We start from the raw sequence: 15,364 nt of genomic DNA on the forward strand, positions 1-15,364 counted from the left end.
GGAGGTAGGGGCGGGGCGGGCTCGGGTGTCAGAGACCGAGCCGCAGGTGGCGGCGGGCGCGGGGCTCGGCCAGAGCTCGGGAGGTGAGTGCAGTCCTCGGGACCCCTCGAATCCCCTGGCCCGCGCACTCCCTCATGCGTACCGCGCCCAGTAGCCCAGGAAGCCACTGGGGGCAAAGGCGCGGCAGGGCATGAGGGATGGCGAAATTGGGGGTTGGGGGCTTCGCGGTGGGCGCCCGGCCTCCCAGCGGCCATAATCGGGGGTCTTTGGAGGGAGATAGGGACCCTTCTCCAATTCCCCCGTCTCCTGGCCTAGAATCGGAGCGTGCAGGAGGGCGGCTATCACGTGAGACCCCTCCCCAAATCTCTTTATTCTAAGCCTGCATTTGGGTGCAGGTTCCAGGGCTGCAAAGATGGGGGCGCCGCTCTCCCTCCAGCCTGGGACCCAGGACAGCCGAAGTGGAGACCACTCTCAATTTCCCTCTTCCCAGCTCTGGTCTGCAGACCCCTGAGGACAGAGATGAAGAACCCCCTTCCCTTTTTTCTCCACTGTGAACCCTGATCTGCCTGGAGGAGGAGCTGGGGAGGGGGGGTGGTCCCCGGGCCCCTCCCCTGGACTGTTCTATCCCAGCCCCCTACCGCAAGGATGAGATGGGGGGCGTTTCACGGGCATCCTCTGCAGGGACCCCCCAAAGTTGGAATTCTGGGGAGGGGTCAGCACGGGGACTGGCCAGGCAAGGCCTGGAAGGGCCTGGAGCACGGACTTGGGGGTGGTCCCTGTCTCAGTGGGGGGTGGGCAGCCAGCATCTGTTCTGGAGATTAAAATAAATCGAGGTAAATTAGGATCTTGCCGGAGGCTGACTGCGAGTGGGGTGCGGAGGAGGGTTGTGGGGTGGGCGGCCCCTCCATCTGCCTCAAATCTGGGAGTTGCCTGCCCCAGCCGCAGTGGGGACCGGGAGGCAGCTTTGATGGACCTGCCTCACTGGTGACCTTGGGCAGGTGACAGCACCTCCCTGAGCCTTGGTTTTCTCCTTTGAAAATGGGGCTGAGGGCTTCAGAGGCTGTATTCTGAAACCCACACACTCCATCATTAGCCAAACTAGAACTTCCCCTTTTGCTTAAGATGTCAGTGGTTTGGGGGGTGAGAGGGCAGTGGGTTGGGAGACCCCCTGACATGCCTTGCCGGCCTCTGAGCCTCAGTTTACTGCACCGCAAAATGGATTCGTGGTCACTCTGGCATTGCTGGAAGGGCTATTCTGCCGGACGGTAAAATATATTACCAAGCTGCGATCGTTGGAACAGGGGCTCCACCACCCCGGTCTTACCGGTGGGACTGCCTGGGGCACACCCTGACCCACATATTGTCACCCACGCCGGGGGTAAGCCAGTTCCTGGGTGGGGTCCTGGGTAGGAGGAGGTGGGAGGCACCAGGCCAGCCCATCTCTCGTCTCTGCAGTGGACACAGGGGTGAGTGTGGGCCTGGGAGTCCAACACCCCCAGGTTTAAATTCGATTCTCCCCCCACCCCACCCCGGGACTTGGCGTGTTCTTCTGTGAAATGGGCTGAATCCCCCTTGGAAGATCATAAGAGACGTGGGAAGATGGGAGCGCTGTAAATACAGACATGGTCATTATAATACTATTACAAAATTAGTGATCATAAATGGGGTCACAGCTGCCTGGGAGCAGGGAGGAGAGAGGAGAGTCTTCAAGGGTGTTGCCTGCTGTGTCTCTAGAGCCCGGTACACAGTTGGTGCTCAATAGGTGTTTGCCAAATAGATGACAAAGAGGGAAGAGACTAGTGGGGAGGACTGAAAACTTCCTGAGCCTGACAGTTTGGGCGCCGTATGACATGGGGCGTGTGCCTCAGTTTCCCCAGCGGGGTAATGGCCAAGCTGAGACACTGCCTTGAAGCGAGAATCAACCCGGATTGTGCAAAGGTCACTGGTGGCTGGGCCTGGAAGGGAGGAAGTTCATGACAGAAGATGGTCATTGAAACAGCAGGGCCAAGAGGCCAGTCACAGGAAAGGAAGAGAAAAACCCCAAACTGGCCCTCCTGGGTACAGAACTGGAGTCTGCGGGGAGCAAAATGTCAGAGCCTCTTCCACAGGACCCTGGAGGCCCAGAGGTCAGGGTAGGCCCAAGGTCACAGCAGGAGGTCAGGGTCTTTGGACAGGTGACTTAGAGTTAGTGAGCCCTGCCTTGTTTGCTGACTCCATTCCTGTCTTGTTTTCTCTGTTCCTGGGTCTGCTCACATGCTCGACCCAGTGCAGAGCCCCAGGTTTTGGGGGGAATTGGTGCTGGCAGCTCCTGGGGCAGGTGTCAGAGAGGCTCTGTTCTCTCCTCCAGGCAGCCAGAGGATGGGGGCATCCCGGTCGACTGACAGGCTGCTGTGTGACCTTGGGCAAGTCCCTGTCCATCTTTGGGCTTTGCCCTGGTGCTATGGACCTCTTTTCTCCATCAGATACAGAGGCCACCGTGTCTCAGACACGATACTTTGAGAGGTCCGTGGAAGTGTCTTAACCTCTTTCAAAATCAGAAGGGAAGAAGATGAGCTTTGGGGTCAAAGAAGACATTTTAACATGTAATATTAATATATGCATTTCTGTGCCACTGCAATCGTAACATGTAGTTTAAATTCTTTTTTTTTTTTTTTTTTTTTTTGCTAGAGGAAGGGGCCCGTGAAAGTTTTCACGCAGCCCTGCGTTTGAGCCTCGGCTGTACAAACACGAGCATGTGGTCTCCCCCCGTCTCTGAGCCTTGGTTTCCCCTCTGCAAAGCAGCCATCATTAGCCCACCTCAGGATGGGGAGATGTGGAAAGCTGAGCCCAGGACAGATGCAATTTAGGGCATGCTGTTATTTCACAATTGTTGTCATGATTGTTATTTGTTGGGTAATAACAGCCCCAGCCTTGGGGCCCCAGGTTCAGGTACCTCAGTTTACCCGTCCTCGGCCGGCCCAGTTCCAGGGAGGTCCCAGGGGTGCTGGTCTGGTGGGGGAGGTGAGGTGGCGGTTGGGAGGTAGGCGGGGCAGGGTAAGCTTCCTGTCCCCCAGGCACACAGGCCTCCTTGGGGCTTGGTGCTGACTGACGGAAGTGGCAGGGGCCCGCGTGGCTATCTCCTGGTGCCCACCCTGTCTGTCGGGGGGCCCCCAGCCCCGCTCGCTGCCCTGTCTGGTGAGTTCGAGCCCTGCCAGGAGGTCCCCATTGCCCCCCTCAGGAACAGAAGTTGGGGGGGGGGGGCCTCTGCCTGGCCTGAGGTTTCTGGAGAAGCAGCAGGTGTCACTTCCTGGGCCGGGCAGGAGCTTGCGTGGCCACGTTTCGCTCTGCCCCTCTGCCCCCCATTACGGTTCGGAGTGGTGGGCCTGGCTGTGGGGCAGTAGGGGGGGACACGGACCCCCAGAGCCGCATGCGGTGGTTCCAAACGAGAGTTCTTTGGCAGGCAGGCCAGGGACAAAATCACAGGGACCTCGGGACAGTGAGTTCTTTCTCTGTGGCTCAGTTTCCTCATCTGTAAAGCTGGGGTTGAGCCCCATGGTGTGGCTGTGAAGGCTGAATGAACGCGTACCTGTGGGGGGGAGCTGGGTACCGACCCACAAACATACTGGCGCTCGGCGCGTTGTGGGGGGAGGGGCAATCTAATCGGAGCTGTGAAAACAGTTGAGATTCTCGGTTTCTGAGGAACTTGGGCCCGGGGGCTCCTAGGATCCTCTAAGCAGCATCTTCTAGCAGAACTTTCTCTCTCTGTGCTGTCCGATATGGTGACCACCAGCCCTGGAAGCAAGGTTGGCTCCAAGGAGCTGGGATTGGGGGGGGGGGGGGGGGCGGGGGGGGGCGTTCATTGTATTTCATTGCACTTTGTTTAAAATTCAGTTGCCACATGAGGTTAGTGGCTCCCATATCACTCAGCTCAGCCCTAAGGGATCTGGAGATACTCCGGGTCCAAATCGTGGTCAGGAATGAAGAAATGAGATGGGAATTTAGGGCTTTTCCCCCCTGGGAGGTCAGCCTAGCTCCGGACCAGACTGGGTTTCCTCTGGGACGGCACAGTGTCTAGGGTTTCTCAAGGTCCCCAGCATCACCCGGCACAGGGTGGTTATTGGAAGTAAATATTTTTTTAATACACGTATTTTTAAGTTGACTTATTTATTTTGAGAGAGACAGAGACAGCATGAGCGGGGGAGGGGCAGAGAGAGAGAGAGAGAGAGAGAGAGAGAGAGAAAATCCCAAGCAGGCTCCGTGCTACCAGCACAGAGCCCAATAGGGGGCTCGAACCCACCAAGCCGCGAAGATCGTGACCTAAGCCAAAACCAAGAGTCCGACGCTTAACCAACTGAGCCACCCAGGTGCCCCGGGGAATATTTGCTGAATGGAATAATTTTTTGCCTGGTGAACTCCTATCCATGCTTTAACCTCCCACCTCCCATGCCCCCCTCCTTCAGCCCAGGCTCCCACAGTCCCTTCTAACATTTGGCCCAGCCCTGATCCTGCAGGACTGGTGCGTCTGCGTCTGGCTCTACACCCCTAGGCTGGGGGCTCCTCAGGCTCCTCAGTGACCAGACCCAGGACCCAGACCTCGGGTCCCTCTCGTGAACCCTTGCATTGCCCTGGCCACATGGGTACATGTGCTGGGTGACTTAGAGAAGTCAAAGGACCTGGGGCTAGACGACAATGGTTCAAATTAAACTCACTTTTAAGATTAGCTAAACTGAGGCTCGATGAAGGCAGCCTTGTCCAAGGTCCTTGCTCGGTCCTTTCCCAGTGAGGCCCAAGGAGCTTTCCCTTTTGCGGTCACCAGCCCTGTCCCTGCTGCCACTGTGCCTCCTAGGCTCCCAGCTGCTGCTGAGCTGCCTGAGGGGTCATGAATTATGGATGAGGCCTGCGGGCTCCTGTGACAAGCCCAGCGTCGAGAACGTGCCAAGGACACCAAGTGTCCCTCCTTTGCCAGGCAGCTTGGCCCAGCCCTCCTCTGCGGGGAGGCCTGGGTTCCCCCAACAAGACCCCTTCTAGGCATTCCCTCTTGTTTTGCAGATGGGGAAACTGAGGCACAGAGCTGGATAGTGACTCAGACACCAGGTGAACAGTGGCTTCTGGGAGTCGGGCTTGGGACTCATGGGGGCCCCACTGCCAGCTGGGTCATCATGGTGAGGGGTGAGCTCTCCATCCCAGAGCGTGCATGAGATGCGGACTGGTGTAGAGGGATTTGGGAGACCCCCAGGGGTCCTTGGGGACACTTCAGGGACCCCAGCCCCCATGTGGCTGATCACAGTCCCAGTGTCCATTTCTCAGCAGACCCTTTCCAACAGGAGCTGCCCAGCGTGGAGCTGAGTGCTCAGGTCTCGATTCAGCTGGCCCAGGGTGAAAATCTGTCATTTCCTGGCTGTGTGACCTTGGCAAGTGGCTTCCCTCTGCAGGGGGCGGGGGGGTGGGGTGGGGGGCTCAGTTTTTCCATCTGTGAAATGGCCCTGAGGTGTTCTGCTCAGGCTGAGGGGCTCATCCAGTATTCCAGCCCCCCCAGTGAACTCCTATTTGTGCTTAAAAACCCCAACTCTTGTGCCTTTTCCTCTAGACCAAGCTCCCCAGCCCCTTTCCTTCTATCTAGTCCAGCTCTGACTGCACAGGACTTGGGACATCTATATCCTGATCTGTCCCCGCTAGAATGGGGGCTACTTGGGGGCCAGGCCTGGGGATGAATCGTCTCAGGGGCCCTGGCATGCCAGCCTTGGGGCTTTTGGTTCCTCCTTCATCCTTTCTCTTCCTCTTCCACAGGGAGGATAGTTGGAATTTCCCCTCTTAGGCCCAAGCTGGCCATGGCTTTGTAGCTCAAATTTGCCTCTTTTTGGACAGACACTAAACAGGAACCTGCCGGGGGCTCCACAGAGGCCATCAGGATGTCGTATTTTGGGGAGCATTTTTGGGTAAGTAAGATGCACTTTTATTTTGGTGGGGGCTCCTAGAAGGGCTGTGGGGACTTTTACAGAGCTGGGGGTATGTGGCGGCCTATGGGCAGAGCCTTGGACAGGTGGAGGGTCTGCAAAGTGTCGAAGTTAATGTGGGAGGAGTCAGGCTGGATATGAATCTATACCCTCAGACCTCATGGACCTTGTGACCTTGGACAAGTCCCAGCTTCAACAGGGAGACTAAGGCCCAGAGTAGGATTCTCTTTCCTAAAGTTGCCTAGTGAGAAAGTGCAGAGTCGGGGCTCAAACCCAGCGTCGGACTGAACTTCCAGGATCCAGGGTCATTGCAGCCAGGGAATTTCCACGTCTTTCCCACCCTGGAGAGTTGGGGGGTTTCTTGACTTGGCCCCTAGTGGCCCCCCTCAGCCCTGTGCCTTCCGGGCTGGGGACCACATACTGTGACCCAAGGGGGCCAGTGAGACAAAGTTGTTTTCATTCATTCATTTGCTCCCTCCCTCCCTTCCACCATTACTCTACACCCAACCTACTGTGGAACCTGAGGAGGCCCCCAAGAGGCTTCATCCTGGCTCTGACCCCAAGAAGCCCCCAATCTGGGAATCATAGAGCCAGCCAGAGATCCGCAGCCCTGCAGGGTCACGGCTGGGCCCCCCGACTTGGGGGCAACCAGAGGAGGGCTGAGAGCCATGTTTCCCATGGGCTTGGAGGGCTGAGATTTTCCAGGATGTAAGAAAGGCATTCCAGGCAGGGGGAACAGCCTGAGCAAAAGCCCAGAAGCGTGACAAGGTTGACTAGTTGAGGGCACAAGGACTCCTCTTCCAGGGCCGGGCTACTGGGAAGCCACAGGGAATGTATGAACAGAAGAATCTAGGAAGGACCAGGGCAGAAAGCCCCTTCCCCAGTTGCACGCCCTGGGCTTGCCAGAGGAAGCTTGTTGCTAGGTAACTGGTTGCCCCTGGCAACAGGCCTTCTCCCTCCCTTTCCCCTCCCCAGCTGGGGCTCCTCTTACTGCCACTTGCTTTCTTAAAGGGGCCTCACCCCCTTGCCACCTGCTGGGAGGGAGTGGGGGGAGGGGGCAGAGGGGGGAGGGGGCCTGACCTCCACCGGCTCCCCAAGGGTCAGATTCCCGGGATTTGTCTCTGAATAGCTATGTGACCCCAGCAAGGGGCCCCGCTCCTCTCTGAGCCCCTGTTGGTGCCTCTATGTAAGGAGGTTGACTGTTTGCTGATCAGTTGTTGCCCACGTTTTGGAACCCTGACAGCAGCACCTACATTTATTTTAAATTCTTTTTAATTGCATGAGGCATGCAAGCTTGCTGCAGAAAATCCAGATCAGCAGAGAGAAAATAGAAGCCACCCCCGATGCACTCCCCACCCAAAGATAGCCTGGTGCAGAGTGGATAAGGGCTTTGAGTTCAGGATTTGATCTGGGCTCTGCTGGGAGCCCTTGGGCAAGTGACTTTGTCTCTCCAGCCTTCAGCTTTCCCATCTGGGAAAGGGGATATAATTCCTGCCTCCCAAGAGGACTCAGGGAGCACCCTGGGATGTCTTTCACTGGCAAGGTTTCTTTTAATCAATTGTCTGTATTGGTGGCTCTTTGCTGGGTGTCGCTGGCCTGAAGGAGGCTCCTCCAGTCAGGGGAGATCAAGCCAGAGAGGGAAGCCCTGGTCCCACTGGGCCAAGGCAGGGCTGGAGGCATAGAGGGCACTGGGGAGCCATGAGGGAAGTGTGAGCAGGAGAGGGTGTTAGAAAGATCCCTCTGGGGTTGGCCTGGGGGCAAGACTGGAGTCCAGAGAGGTTCTGATAAGAGACACAGGCCCAAGACACCCCCTCCTAGGACCCTCACTGCCAGCACAGCCTGAGAGAGGCAGATACCACTGGGGGCCTTGCCAGGTCTGGGAAACGGGCCAGTGGTTGGCTGCAAGTCAGCCCCAGATGCTGGCCTGGGCAGCGGTGCCTGGTGCAGCCTTACTCGAGGATCCCCTGGGTGGGGCAGGCGGGGGTGGGGGGGCCGCTGGGCCTGTTTGCTGAGCCCTCCCCACTGTGCAGGAAGCCCTGTGTTCAGCACACTGCGAGCCTCATCCCACCGAGACCTGTGGGAGGTGGGTGCTGTCCTTGTCCCCATTTGTCAGATGAGGAAACGGAGGCCCAGAGAGGTGAAGTTACTAGCTCAGAGCGACCCAGGGCACAAAAGGAGGCTCTGAGACATCCCTGGGAAGCAGGAGGGGGCACCACTGAACATTCAGGGAAGTGAGCCTCCGAAGAGGGCGAAGAGGGCGGGCCTGGAACTGATCCTTGACAGGCGGAAGGATTTGGATGGATGGGAAGAGAGGCACCCTGGTGGGCTGGAACAGCCCAGGCTAAGGGACAGTGGTAGGAAGGCACGGTATGTCTTTGCACTGTGTGCCATTTTTCTGGCGAGGCCAAGAGGAAGAAGCTGGGGGATGAGATTGGAAAGCCAATTTTGAGGGGCGCCTGAGTGGCACAGTCGGTCAAGCGTCCAACTCTTGGTTTCAGCTCAGGTCATGATCTCACCGTTCACGGGCTCAAGTCCCGCGTTGGGCTTCATGCTGACAAGGTGGAGCCTGCTTGGGATTCTCTTACTCTCCCTCTCTCTCTCTGCCCCCGCCCCTCTCTCTCAAAATAAATAAATAAACTTTAAAAAATGAGGGGCACCTGGGTGGCTCAGCCGGTTAGGCTTCTGACTTCAGCTCAGGTCATGATCTCATGGTTCGTGAGTTCGAGCCCCACACTGGGCCCTCTGCTGTCAGTACAGAACCCGCTCCGGATCCTGATCCTCTGTCTCCCTCTCTCTCTCTCTCTCTCTGCCCCTCCTCTACTTGTTCGTTCTCTCGCTTTCTCTCCCTCTCTCCCTTTCTCTCAAGCCCCCCAAGGGGATAGACAGCAGGCTGATTGGCTCAGGCCTGAAGCAATCCCCGCCGCCAAGGGGTTGGGCTTCCGCTGGTTGGCTCCTCCGGCCACGCCCCCGTTGCTAGGCAACCTTTGATGCCTCCTCCACCCCTTTTCTCAGTCTCCACGTCCATCCCCTGCAGGGCGAAAAGAACCATGGCTTTGAGGTCCTGTACCACAGCGTGAAGCAGGGGCCCATCTCCACCAAGGAGCTGGCCGACTTCATCCGGGAGAGGTGAGGATCCCTAGGCTCGGTCCGCACCTGGCCACGCCCCGCAGCCCAGTCAGCCCCGCCTGCCTCGTGGCCCCGCCCTGGCTCCGCCCCACCTCTTCCCGGCCCGTCCCACCGCCTCCACTCCACACCCTGCCCAACCTGCTCGAACGCCCTGGAAACCAGCGGTTCTCAACACTGTCAGCCCTGTGCCCGCTTGTCAACAATTCCCAGGTTTCTGACGCCTCCTCCTGAAGAGACGGTGATATGACCTACTTACAAGGGGAATTCTGAAAACTCAGTCTCATGCCCTGAATATGATAAAACACACGTATGAGGAAATAATCGACATTTCGGCATGGAAATGCTCATGCTCCGACATCCATATCCCAGAAAACATAATACATTGAAATTGCAAGGCAGCCTTCTGCCCCCCGGCCACTCGCTAGCTGAATGTGCGTTGAATCCGGGCAGAGTTCAAAAGATTATAACCAGGTTTTTCTCTTTGTGGCTGTCTGGCGAGACCTGTCTGCGCTGTCTAGGACAGGGGCCACTCTTTATTTAGAGAGCCCTCCCGGACCCATCCACGATTGCCCGTGGTACCCTCTGGGTGCCTCTATCAAAAAATGAGCCCATGGGTAGTTGGTTTTCACGGGGCATATTGTGGCCCCAAACAAAATCGAGGTTCTGTTAACCTGGACAAAAATGTGAGTGGAGATTAGGTAGGCATTAGCGGTGTCTGTCCAGCGGGAAAAAGGTAATAGAAGTTCGTCTCCCGCAGTTAAACAAGACGAAGCATATAAAGCATTTGTAGTATGTGCTCAAAAATTTTTTTATCTGATGTTGTTACTGCTGTTCCTCCTGCTGTCGTTAGTAAAGCATATTACTTAACCTCGCCCGTGACTTTCCAAAATGCCTCCTCCCAGCAGGGGACTATACTATCCTCCTTGAGAGCTACTGCTCAGATGTCTGAATGAGGAAACTGAGGCCCAAGGGGATGGAGCGTCTCCCAAGGGCGCCCAGAACCTTCTGCATCTTTTTTCCATTCTATTCAGGGCCACCATCGAGGAGACCTACTCAAAGGCGATGGCAAAACTTTCCAAGCTGGCCAGTAACGGGACCCCCGTGGGGTGAGTGGGCCTTGGCTGAGGCAGGGGTCGCCAAGGATGCAGGGTCCTGGGGTATCGGGGGCCTACTCTTGGGTGGACATCTCTTCACACAAGTGATATGTAGAATAGGGAGTCAACCCTCCCCCACGCAAGGGGCTAATTGGACAGGAGGATATAAACCATTCATTCGCTTCCTCCTCATTCATTCATTCAACACATATTTATCTGTTGTGTGCCAGGCACCATTCTAGGTACTGGGGGCCCAGGAGCGATCAAGACAGATAAAACCCCAGTCACCTGCATGCCACGTTCATGTAGGGCGTGCAGCAAGATAGATGTTAACTACAAACATGAACAAAGTCCCTTCCTGGGGTGAACAGCTCTAGGAAGGGGATGAAATGGGAGCGTGAGAGGTCAGGTGCTTCCTCTGGGGTGGGCTTGGTTCCGTGAGCTGAGACCTTGATAGCGGCGTGGAGCCAGCTACAGGGGTGTCTGGGTCAGAGACCCGGGCAGTGCAAAGGTCCTGAGGCAACCATGGGTTTTGCATGTTCAAGGAAGAGCAAAGAGGCTGGCTGCAGGGTGCGGGTGAGGGACAGATGAGACGGGAGGTTGGACAAGGGGGGGGCGGTGCACGCCCGATTCACAGGTGACGTGGTCCCATTGGCATCTGCAGGATTTCCTGGGGCTGCTCTGGGGCAAAGGTTCTGGGGGGGAGGGTGGGAGGCTAAAGAGGTCTTCTGCGGATGTAGGAAAGCCCTGTGAACTTGATTTGGGCAAGTTGAACCTTAGCTGCCCTTGAGTATCAGCTGGGGCCTGGAGTCCAGAGTGAGGATGCTGGGGGCCTCAGAGCCTGGGTTTCAATTTCCTAAGGAGCCTCGGGTGAATTGTGGAGCCTCCTATGCCTCAGTTTCCCCATCTGTCACAGACCTGCCTCCTAGTTGTGGTGCAGCTCCCTCAGCAGGGCCTGGGGCGCGCGGTGGGTGCTGGCGTGCTGTTTGTGGAGAGCCCCCGGGGGGGTGGGCCCCGCCGAACCCTGGGTGTGACCTGTTTCCAGGACCTTCGCCCCGCTGTGGGAGGTCTTCCGCGTCTCCTCAGACAAGCTGGCGCTCTGTCACCTAGAGCTGACACGGAAACTACAGGACCTCATCAAGGACGTGCTCCGCTACGGCGAGGAGCAGCTCAAGATACACAAAAAGGTGTGTGTGTCGGCGCCGGGCGGGTGGTGACAGTGGCAGGAAGGACCCCAGAACGTACGGGGCCTTTGAACCTCCAGCTCCTGGCGTGTGTTCCTCCGCGAATTCAGTGGATTCCACCACGTCAAACCCAGGGTCCCACAGACCTGACCCCGGTCAAATTTCAGACTCAAAATTCTAGACCAGGGGTCTGCACGCTATGGGACACCGACCAGATGATCCAGCCTGGTTTTGTACAGCCTGAGAGCTAAGAATGGGTTTTGCGTGTTTTTTTTTTTTTTTTTTAATTTTATCTGTTTGTTTGTTTAGCTCTGATTTATTTTTGAGAGAGAGAAAAAGAGACAGGGAGTGAGTGGGGGAGGGGCAGAGAGAGAGGGAGGCACAGAATCCGAAGCAGGCTCCAGGCTCCGAGCTGTCAGCGCAGAGCCCGTCGCGGGGCTCGAACTCGTGAACCGCGAGACTGTGACCTGAGCTGAAGTCAGATGCCCAACCGACTAAGCCCCCCAGGCGCCCCTGGTTTTTACATTCTTAAATGGTGAGGGCGGGGGGGGGGGGCGTTAAAAGAAGAATATTTCATAATAGGTGAAAACTCTATGACCCTTAGATTTCAGTGCCAGTGAATCAAGCTTTATTGGCCTAGAGCCGCATCTATTCCTGTCCAAAAAGGGAGTTGGGGGGCTGCCTGGGTGGCTCAGTCAGTTAAGCGTCTGACTTCAGCCCAGATCATGCTCTCGTGGTCCGTGGGTTTGAGCCCCACATCAGGCTCTGTGTTGACAATGTGGACCCTGCTTGAGATTCTCTCTCTCTCCCTCTCTCTTTGCTCCTCCCCTGCTCTCTCTCTCTCAAAAGAAAGAAATAAATACCCCCCCCAAAATAAACTTTCTTTCTTTTCTTTCTTTCTTTCTTTCTTTCTTTTTTTGGAACTGGGGGACAAGGAAGTTTTCTGCAGGCTAATACAGAATAACCTTGGGAATAGATTATGAAGCTGAAAAAGCTGTGACTTAAACAGAGGTTGCCCCTACTTGTCATTAAAAAATGGCCTAGAACAAACACATCCGCTTGTCTATGTGCTGATTATTTCTGGAGACAGATCTATTCCTAGGCAGAGGCTTGGGAGGCTGGGGATCAGGGAGGGGTAGGTTTTTCCCTGAGCTCACCCCGTAAAACTTTCTGAAATAAGAACTATGTGTAACTATCACCTATTTTAAAAAGTTAAAACTTTTTTTTTTAACGTTTATTTATTTTTGAGACAGAGGGAGACTGAGCATGAATGGGGGAGGGTCAGAGAGAGGGAGACACAGAATCTGAAACAGGCTCCGGGCTTTGAGCTGTCAGCACAGGGACCCGATGCGGGGCTCGAACTCACGGACCGCGAGATCATGACCTGAGCCGAAGTCGGCGCTCAACCGACTGAGCCACCCAGGCGCCCCTAAAAAGTTAAAACTTTTGAAAGCAATAGAATACTCAGAAAAAAGTAATCTGTGGAACCTGGGTTTCAGAGCCGGGAGTCTCCCAGTGGACACCTGCTGGGGGCTTCAGGGCCTACCCATGCTCCCCCTGCCCCCGCCCCCTGCAGTGCAAAGAGGAAGCAGTGGGCACCCTGGACGCCGTGCAGGTCCTGGCGGGTGTCAGCCAGCTCCTGCCCAAGTCCCGCGAGAACTACCTGAACCGTTGCATGGACCAGGAGCGGCTGCGGAGGGAGAGCACCAGCCAGAAGGAGATGGACAAGGTGGGCCTTGGGCTGCGGGCCCTCTGCAGACCCAGGGGACGCGTGTCCCCTCCCGACCTCATCCCCTCCCTGTGCCTCCTAGGCGGAGACCAAGACGAAGAAGGCGGCAGAGAGCCTGAGGCGCTCGGTGGAAAAATACAACTCAGCCCGCGCAGACTTTGAGCAGAAGATGCTGGATTCGGCTGTGGTAAGAAGCAGGCATCGGCACCTTGGAGACCCACACATCCCTTGGCCCAGGATCCATGGGCGCCGGAAGTCCAGAACCTCTGAAAGCCTCGCCTCCCGGCAGCCTTAGAATCGCAGGTTTAAAGGCATAGAATTCTAGAGACTGTTGGCTGTGGTGGTGGTGGTGGTGGTGGTGGTTGGCATTAGTATTTCAAAGGCCAAATCCTTTTTGTGCCTCGGCTTCCCCATCTGTAAAATGGGGACGGTAAGAGTACCTGCCTCGCGGGGTTTTTGTGAAGATTAAATGAACCAGTCTGTGTGATGTTTGCAGACTAGTACTGGGTGCATGGGCACCTCTCTAGAAGGGATTACAGTTTCTATCGTTACGGATGAGGTTTTTGAACAGGGCAGGGCAGGGTTTAGAAGCCAAGAGCCTACTGATGGTTCATGGTGGCTGAAAGACCTGGGTTCCGCCCCAGTCTCCATTCTTCACCAGCTATGTAACCTTTGTATAAGACGTTACACCTCTCTGGAACTACTCAAATGTGTGAAAAGCAGATTGGAATGTCAGGATTAGGAATCGGATTTTTTTTTTTCTTCTGACTTTCTATCTGCAAGTGATAGAAAGTTGCAAATGATAGAAACCTTCATTTAGACTGATAAGGGAGATTAAAGGCTCAGGGGACTGAAAAGTTTGAAGGGAGGGCTTCAGGCATGGCTAGATCCAGGTACTCAACTGGTGTTGGCGGGAAGTTGTGCCTCTCTGCTCTTTGAGTCTGTTTTTCTCCCTGGGGACTTCACTCCCGAGCCGAGATGCCGCTCCTGGGTGTGCGTGGGTGTGTGTGTTTGTTGCGGGGGTGGGGGGCGGTGGCACACGCTCGCAGCAAAGTGGCCACCTGCAGCCTCCACATGGATCCCACCATCTCATTGACTCAGGGTACGAAAGTGTCTCTTTTCCCATAGTTTTAGCCAAAGTCCCGGGGAAGACTCTCATTGGCTCTTCCCCGCCCAGTCACTGAGGCCAGGGGGGTTGGAACGTTCTGATTGGTCAGGCTGGGTCACCTGGCCACTCCTCGTGGCCTCCACCTTCCTGTTTGCCCCTCCCCTCCCGGCTCAGCGTTTCCAAGCCATGGAGGAGACCCACCTGCGTCACATGAAGGCACTGCTGGGCTCCTATGCCCACTCCGTGGAGGACACCCATGTGCAGATCGGGCAGGTGAGGGGCCCCAGCGGTGGGAAGCGAGGCAAAGGGCGCCGGGCAGGAGGGTCCCGGCCGCGCCTGGTTACACGCTTCATCCGCCTGGCCCAGGTGCACGAGGAGTTTAAGCAGAACATCGAGAACGTCAGCGTGGAGATGCTGTTGAAGAAGTTTGCAGAGAGCAAGGGCACAGGCCGGGAGAAGCCTGGTGAGTTGGGACATCGTGGGGGTTGGGCTCTGGGGCCACAACTACAGGGAAGGAACAGGACTCAAGAGGCAGGAGACTGAACCTCCCTGCACCTCGGTTTCCTCATCAGAAAAACGGGCCGATGACAAATCTAACTCCGCAGCCCACATAGGAACAGTATTTGATGCCCCATCTTATTATTATTATTTATTTATTTAAGTAATCTACACCCAGGGGTGCCTGGGTGGCTCAGTCAGTTGAGCGTTGGGTATGGGGCTTGAACTCACGAACCGTGAGATCATGACCTGAGCTGAAGTCAGATGCTTAATTGACTGAGCCACCCAGGCGCCCCTTCGTGGCCCATCTTATGTGTAAATCTCTTACAACCAGATACCAGAGGGACCTTGAAGGCCAGGCCCAGCCTTTCATTCTTTACCCTGAGGGCCCAAGGGAGCCCTTGAGGACTGTTGAGCAAAGGACCAATTTGAAAAACCAATGTCCAAATGAGAGGTCAGGGAGGAGTTGAAGAGCAAAAGTGTTGGGGTCAGATCTGGGTTTGTGTCTGTTCCTCACTACTTGCTATGTGACCTTGGGTGACTGTCTTGACTTCTCTGAGCCTCGGTCCCCTGTACAGACTCACGGTCCATCCCCTGACCCACTCAAGTGCCCGTGAACAATGCCGGAAATAGAAAAAGTAACTCGGGCATCGCTCCGTCCGGTGCATTCCCAAGGGGGACCTGAACCACTG

At 56.0% G+C, this 15,364-nt stretch overlaps 1 protein-coding gene and 1 long non-coding RNA gene across 8 annotated transcripts in view; one reads left to right on the forward strand and one right to left on the reverse strand.

The window, feature by feature from the left end:
• LOC145713446 (uncharacterized) overlaps nucleotides 1–15,364 on the reverse strand; it is a 222,069-nt gene that overhangs the window by 16,355 nt on the left and 190,350 nt on the right. The window lies entirely within an intron of this gene.
• The window catches only part of FCHO1 (FCH and mu domain containing endocytic adaptor 1), a 25,918-nt gene continuing 10,554 nt past the window's right edge, over nucleotides 1–15,364 (forward strand). The window contains exons 1-11 of one of the 7 annotated variants that reach the window (XM_081792041.1): nucleotides 26–83; nucleotides 5,029–5,073; nucleotides 5,304–5,390; nucleotides 5,845–5,915; nucleotides 8,968–9,059; nucleotides 10,091–10,165; nucleotides 11,199–11,340; nucleotides 12,914–13,066; nucleotides 13,149–13,253; nucleotides 14,349–14,447; nucleotides 14,541–14,637. In XM_081792041.1, the coding sequence (XP_081648167.1) occupies nucleotides 5,889–5,915; nucleotides 8,968–9,059; nucleotides 10,091–10,165; nucleotides 11,199–11,340; nucleotides 12,914–13,066; nucleotides 13,149–13,253; nucleotides 14,349–14,447; nucleotides 14,541–14,637 (790 nt within the window). In that variant the 5' untranslated portion in view covers nucleotides 26–83; nucleotides 5,029–5,073; nucleotides 5,304–5,390; nucleotides 5,845–5,888. Of the gene's footprint in view, nucleotides 84–3,074; nucleotides 3,175–3,270; nucleotides 3,476–5,028; nucleotides 5,074–5,303; nucleotides 5,391–5,844; nucleotides 5,916–8,967; nucleotides 9,060–10,090; nucleotides 10,166–11,198; nucleotides 11,341–12,913; nucleotides 13,067–13,148; nucleotides 13,254–14,348; nucleotides 14,448–14,540; nucleotides 14,638–15,364 lie in introns of those variants that run through there. The other 6 variants (XM_081792051.1, XM_081792062.1, XM_081792097.1 and 3 more) reach the window with 6 other exon arrangements.

Source organism: Panthera onca, chromosome A2 (assembly GCF_046562875.1).
Source record: "Panthera onca isolate mPanOnc1 chromosome A2, mPanOnc1 haplotype 2, whole genome shotgun sequence".
Taxonomy (NCBI): Eukaryota; Metazoa; Chordata; class Mammalia; order Carnivora; family Felidae; genus Panthera; species Panthera onca.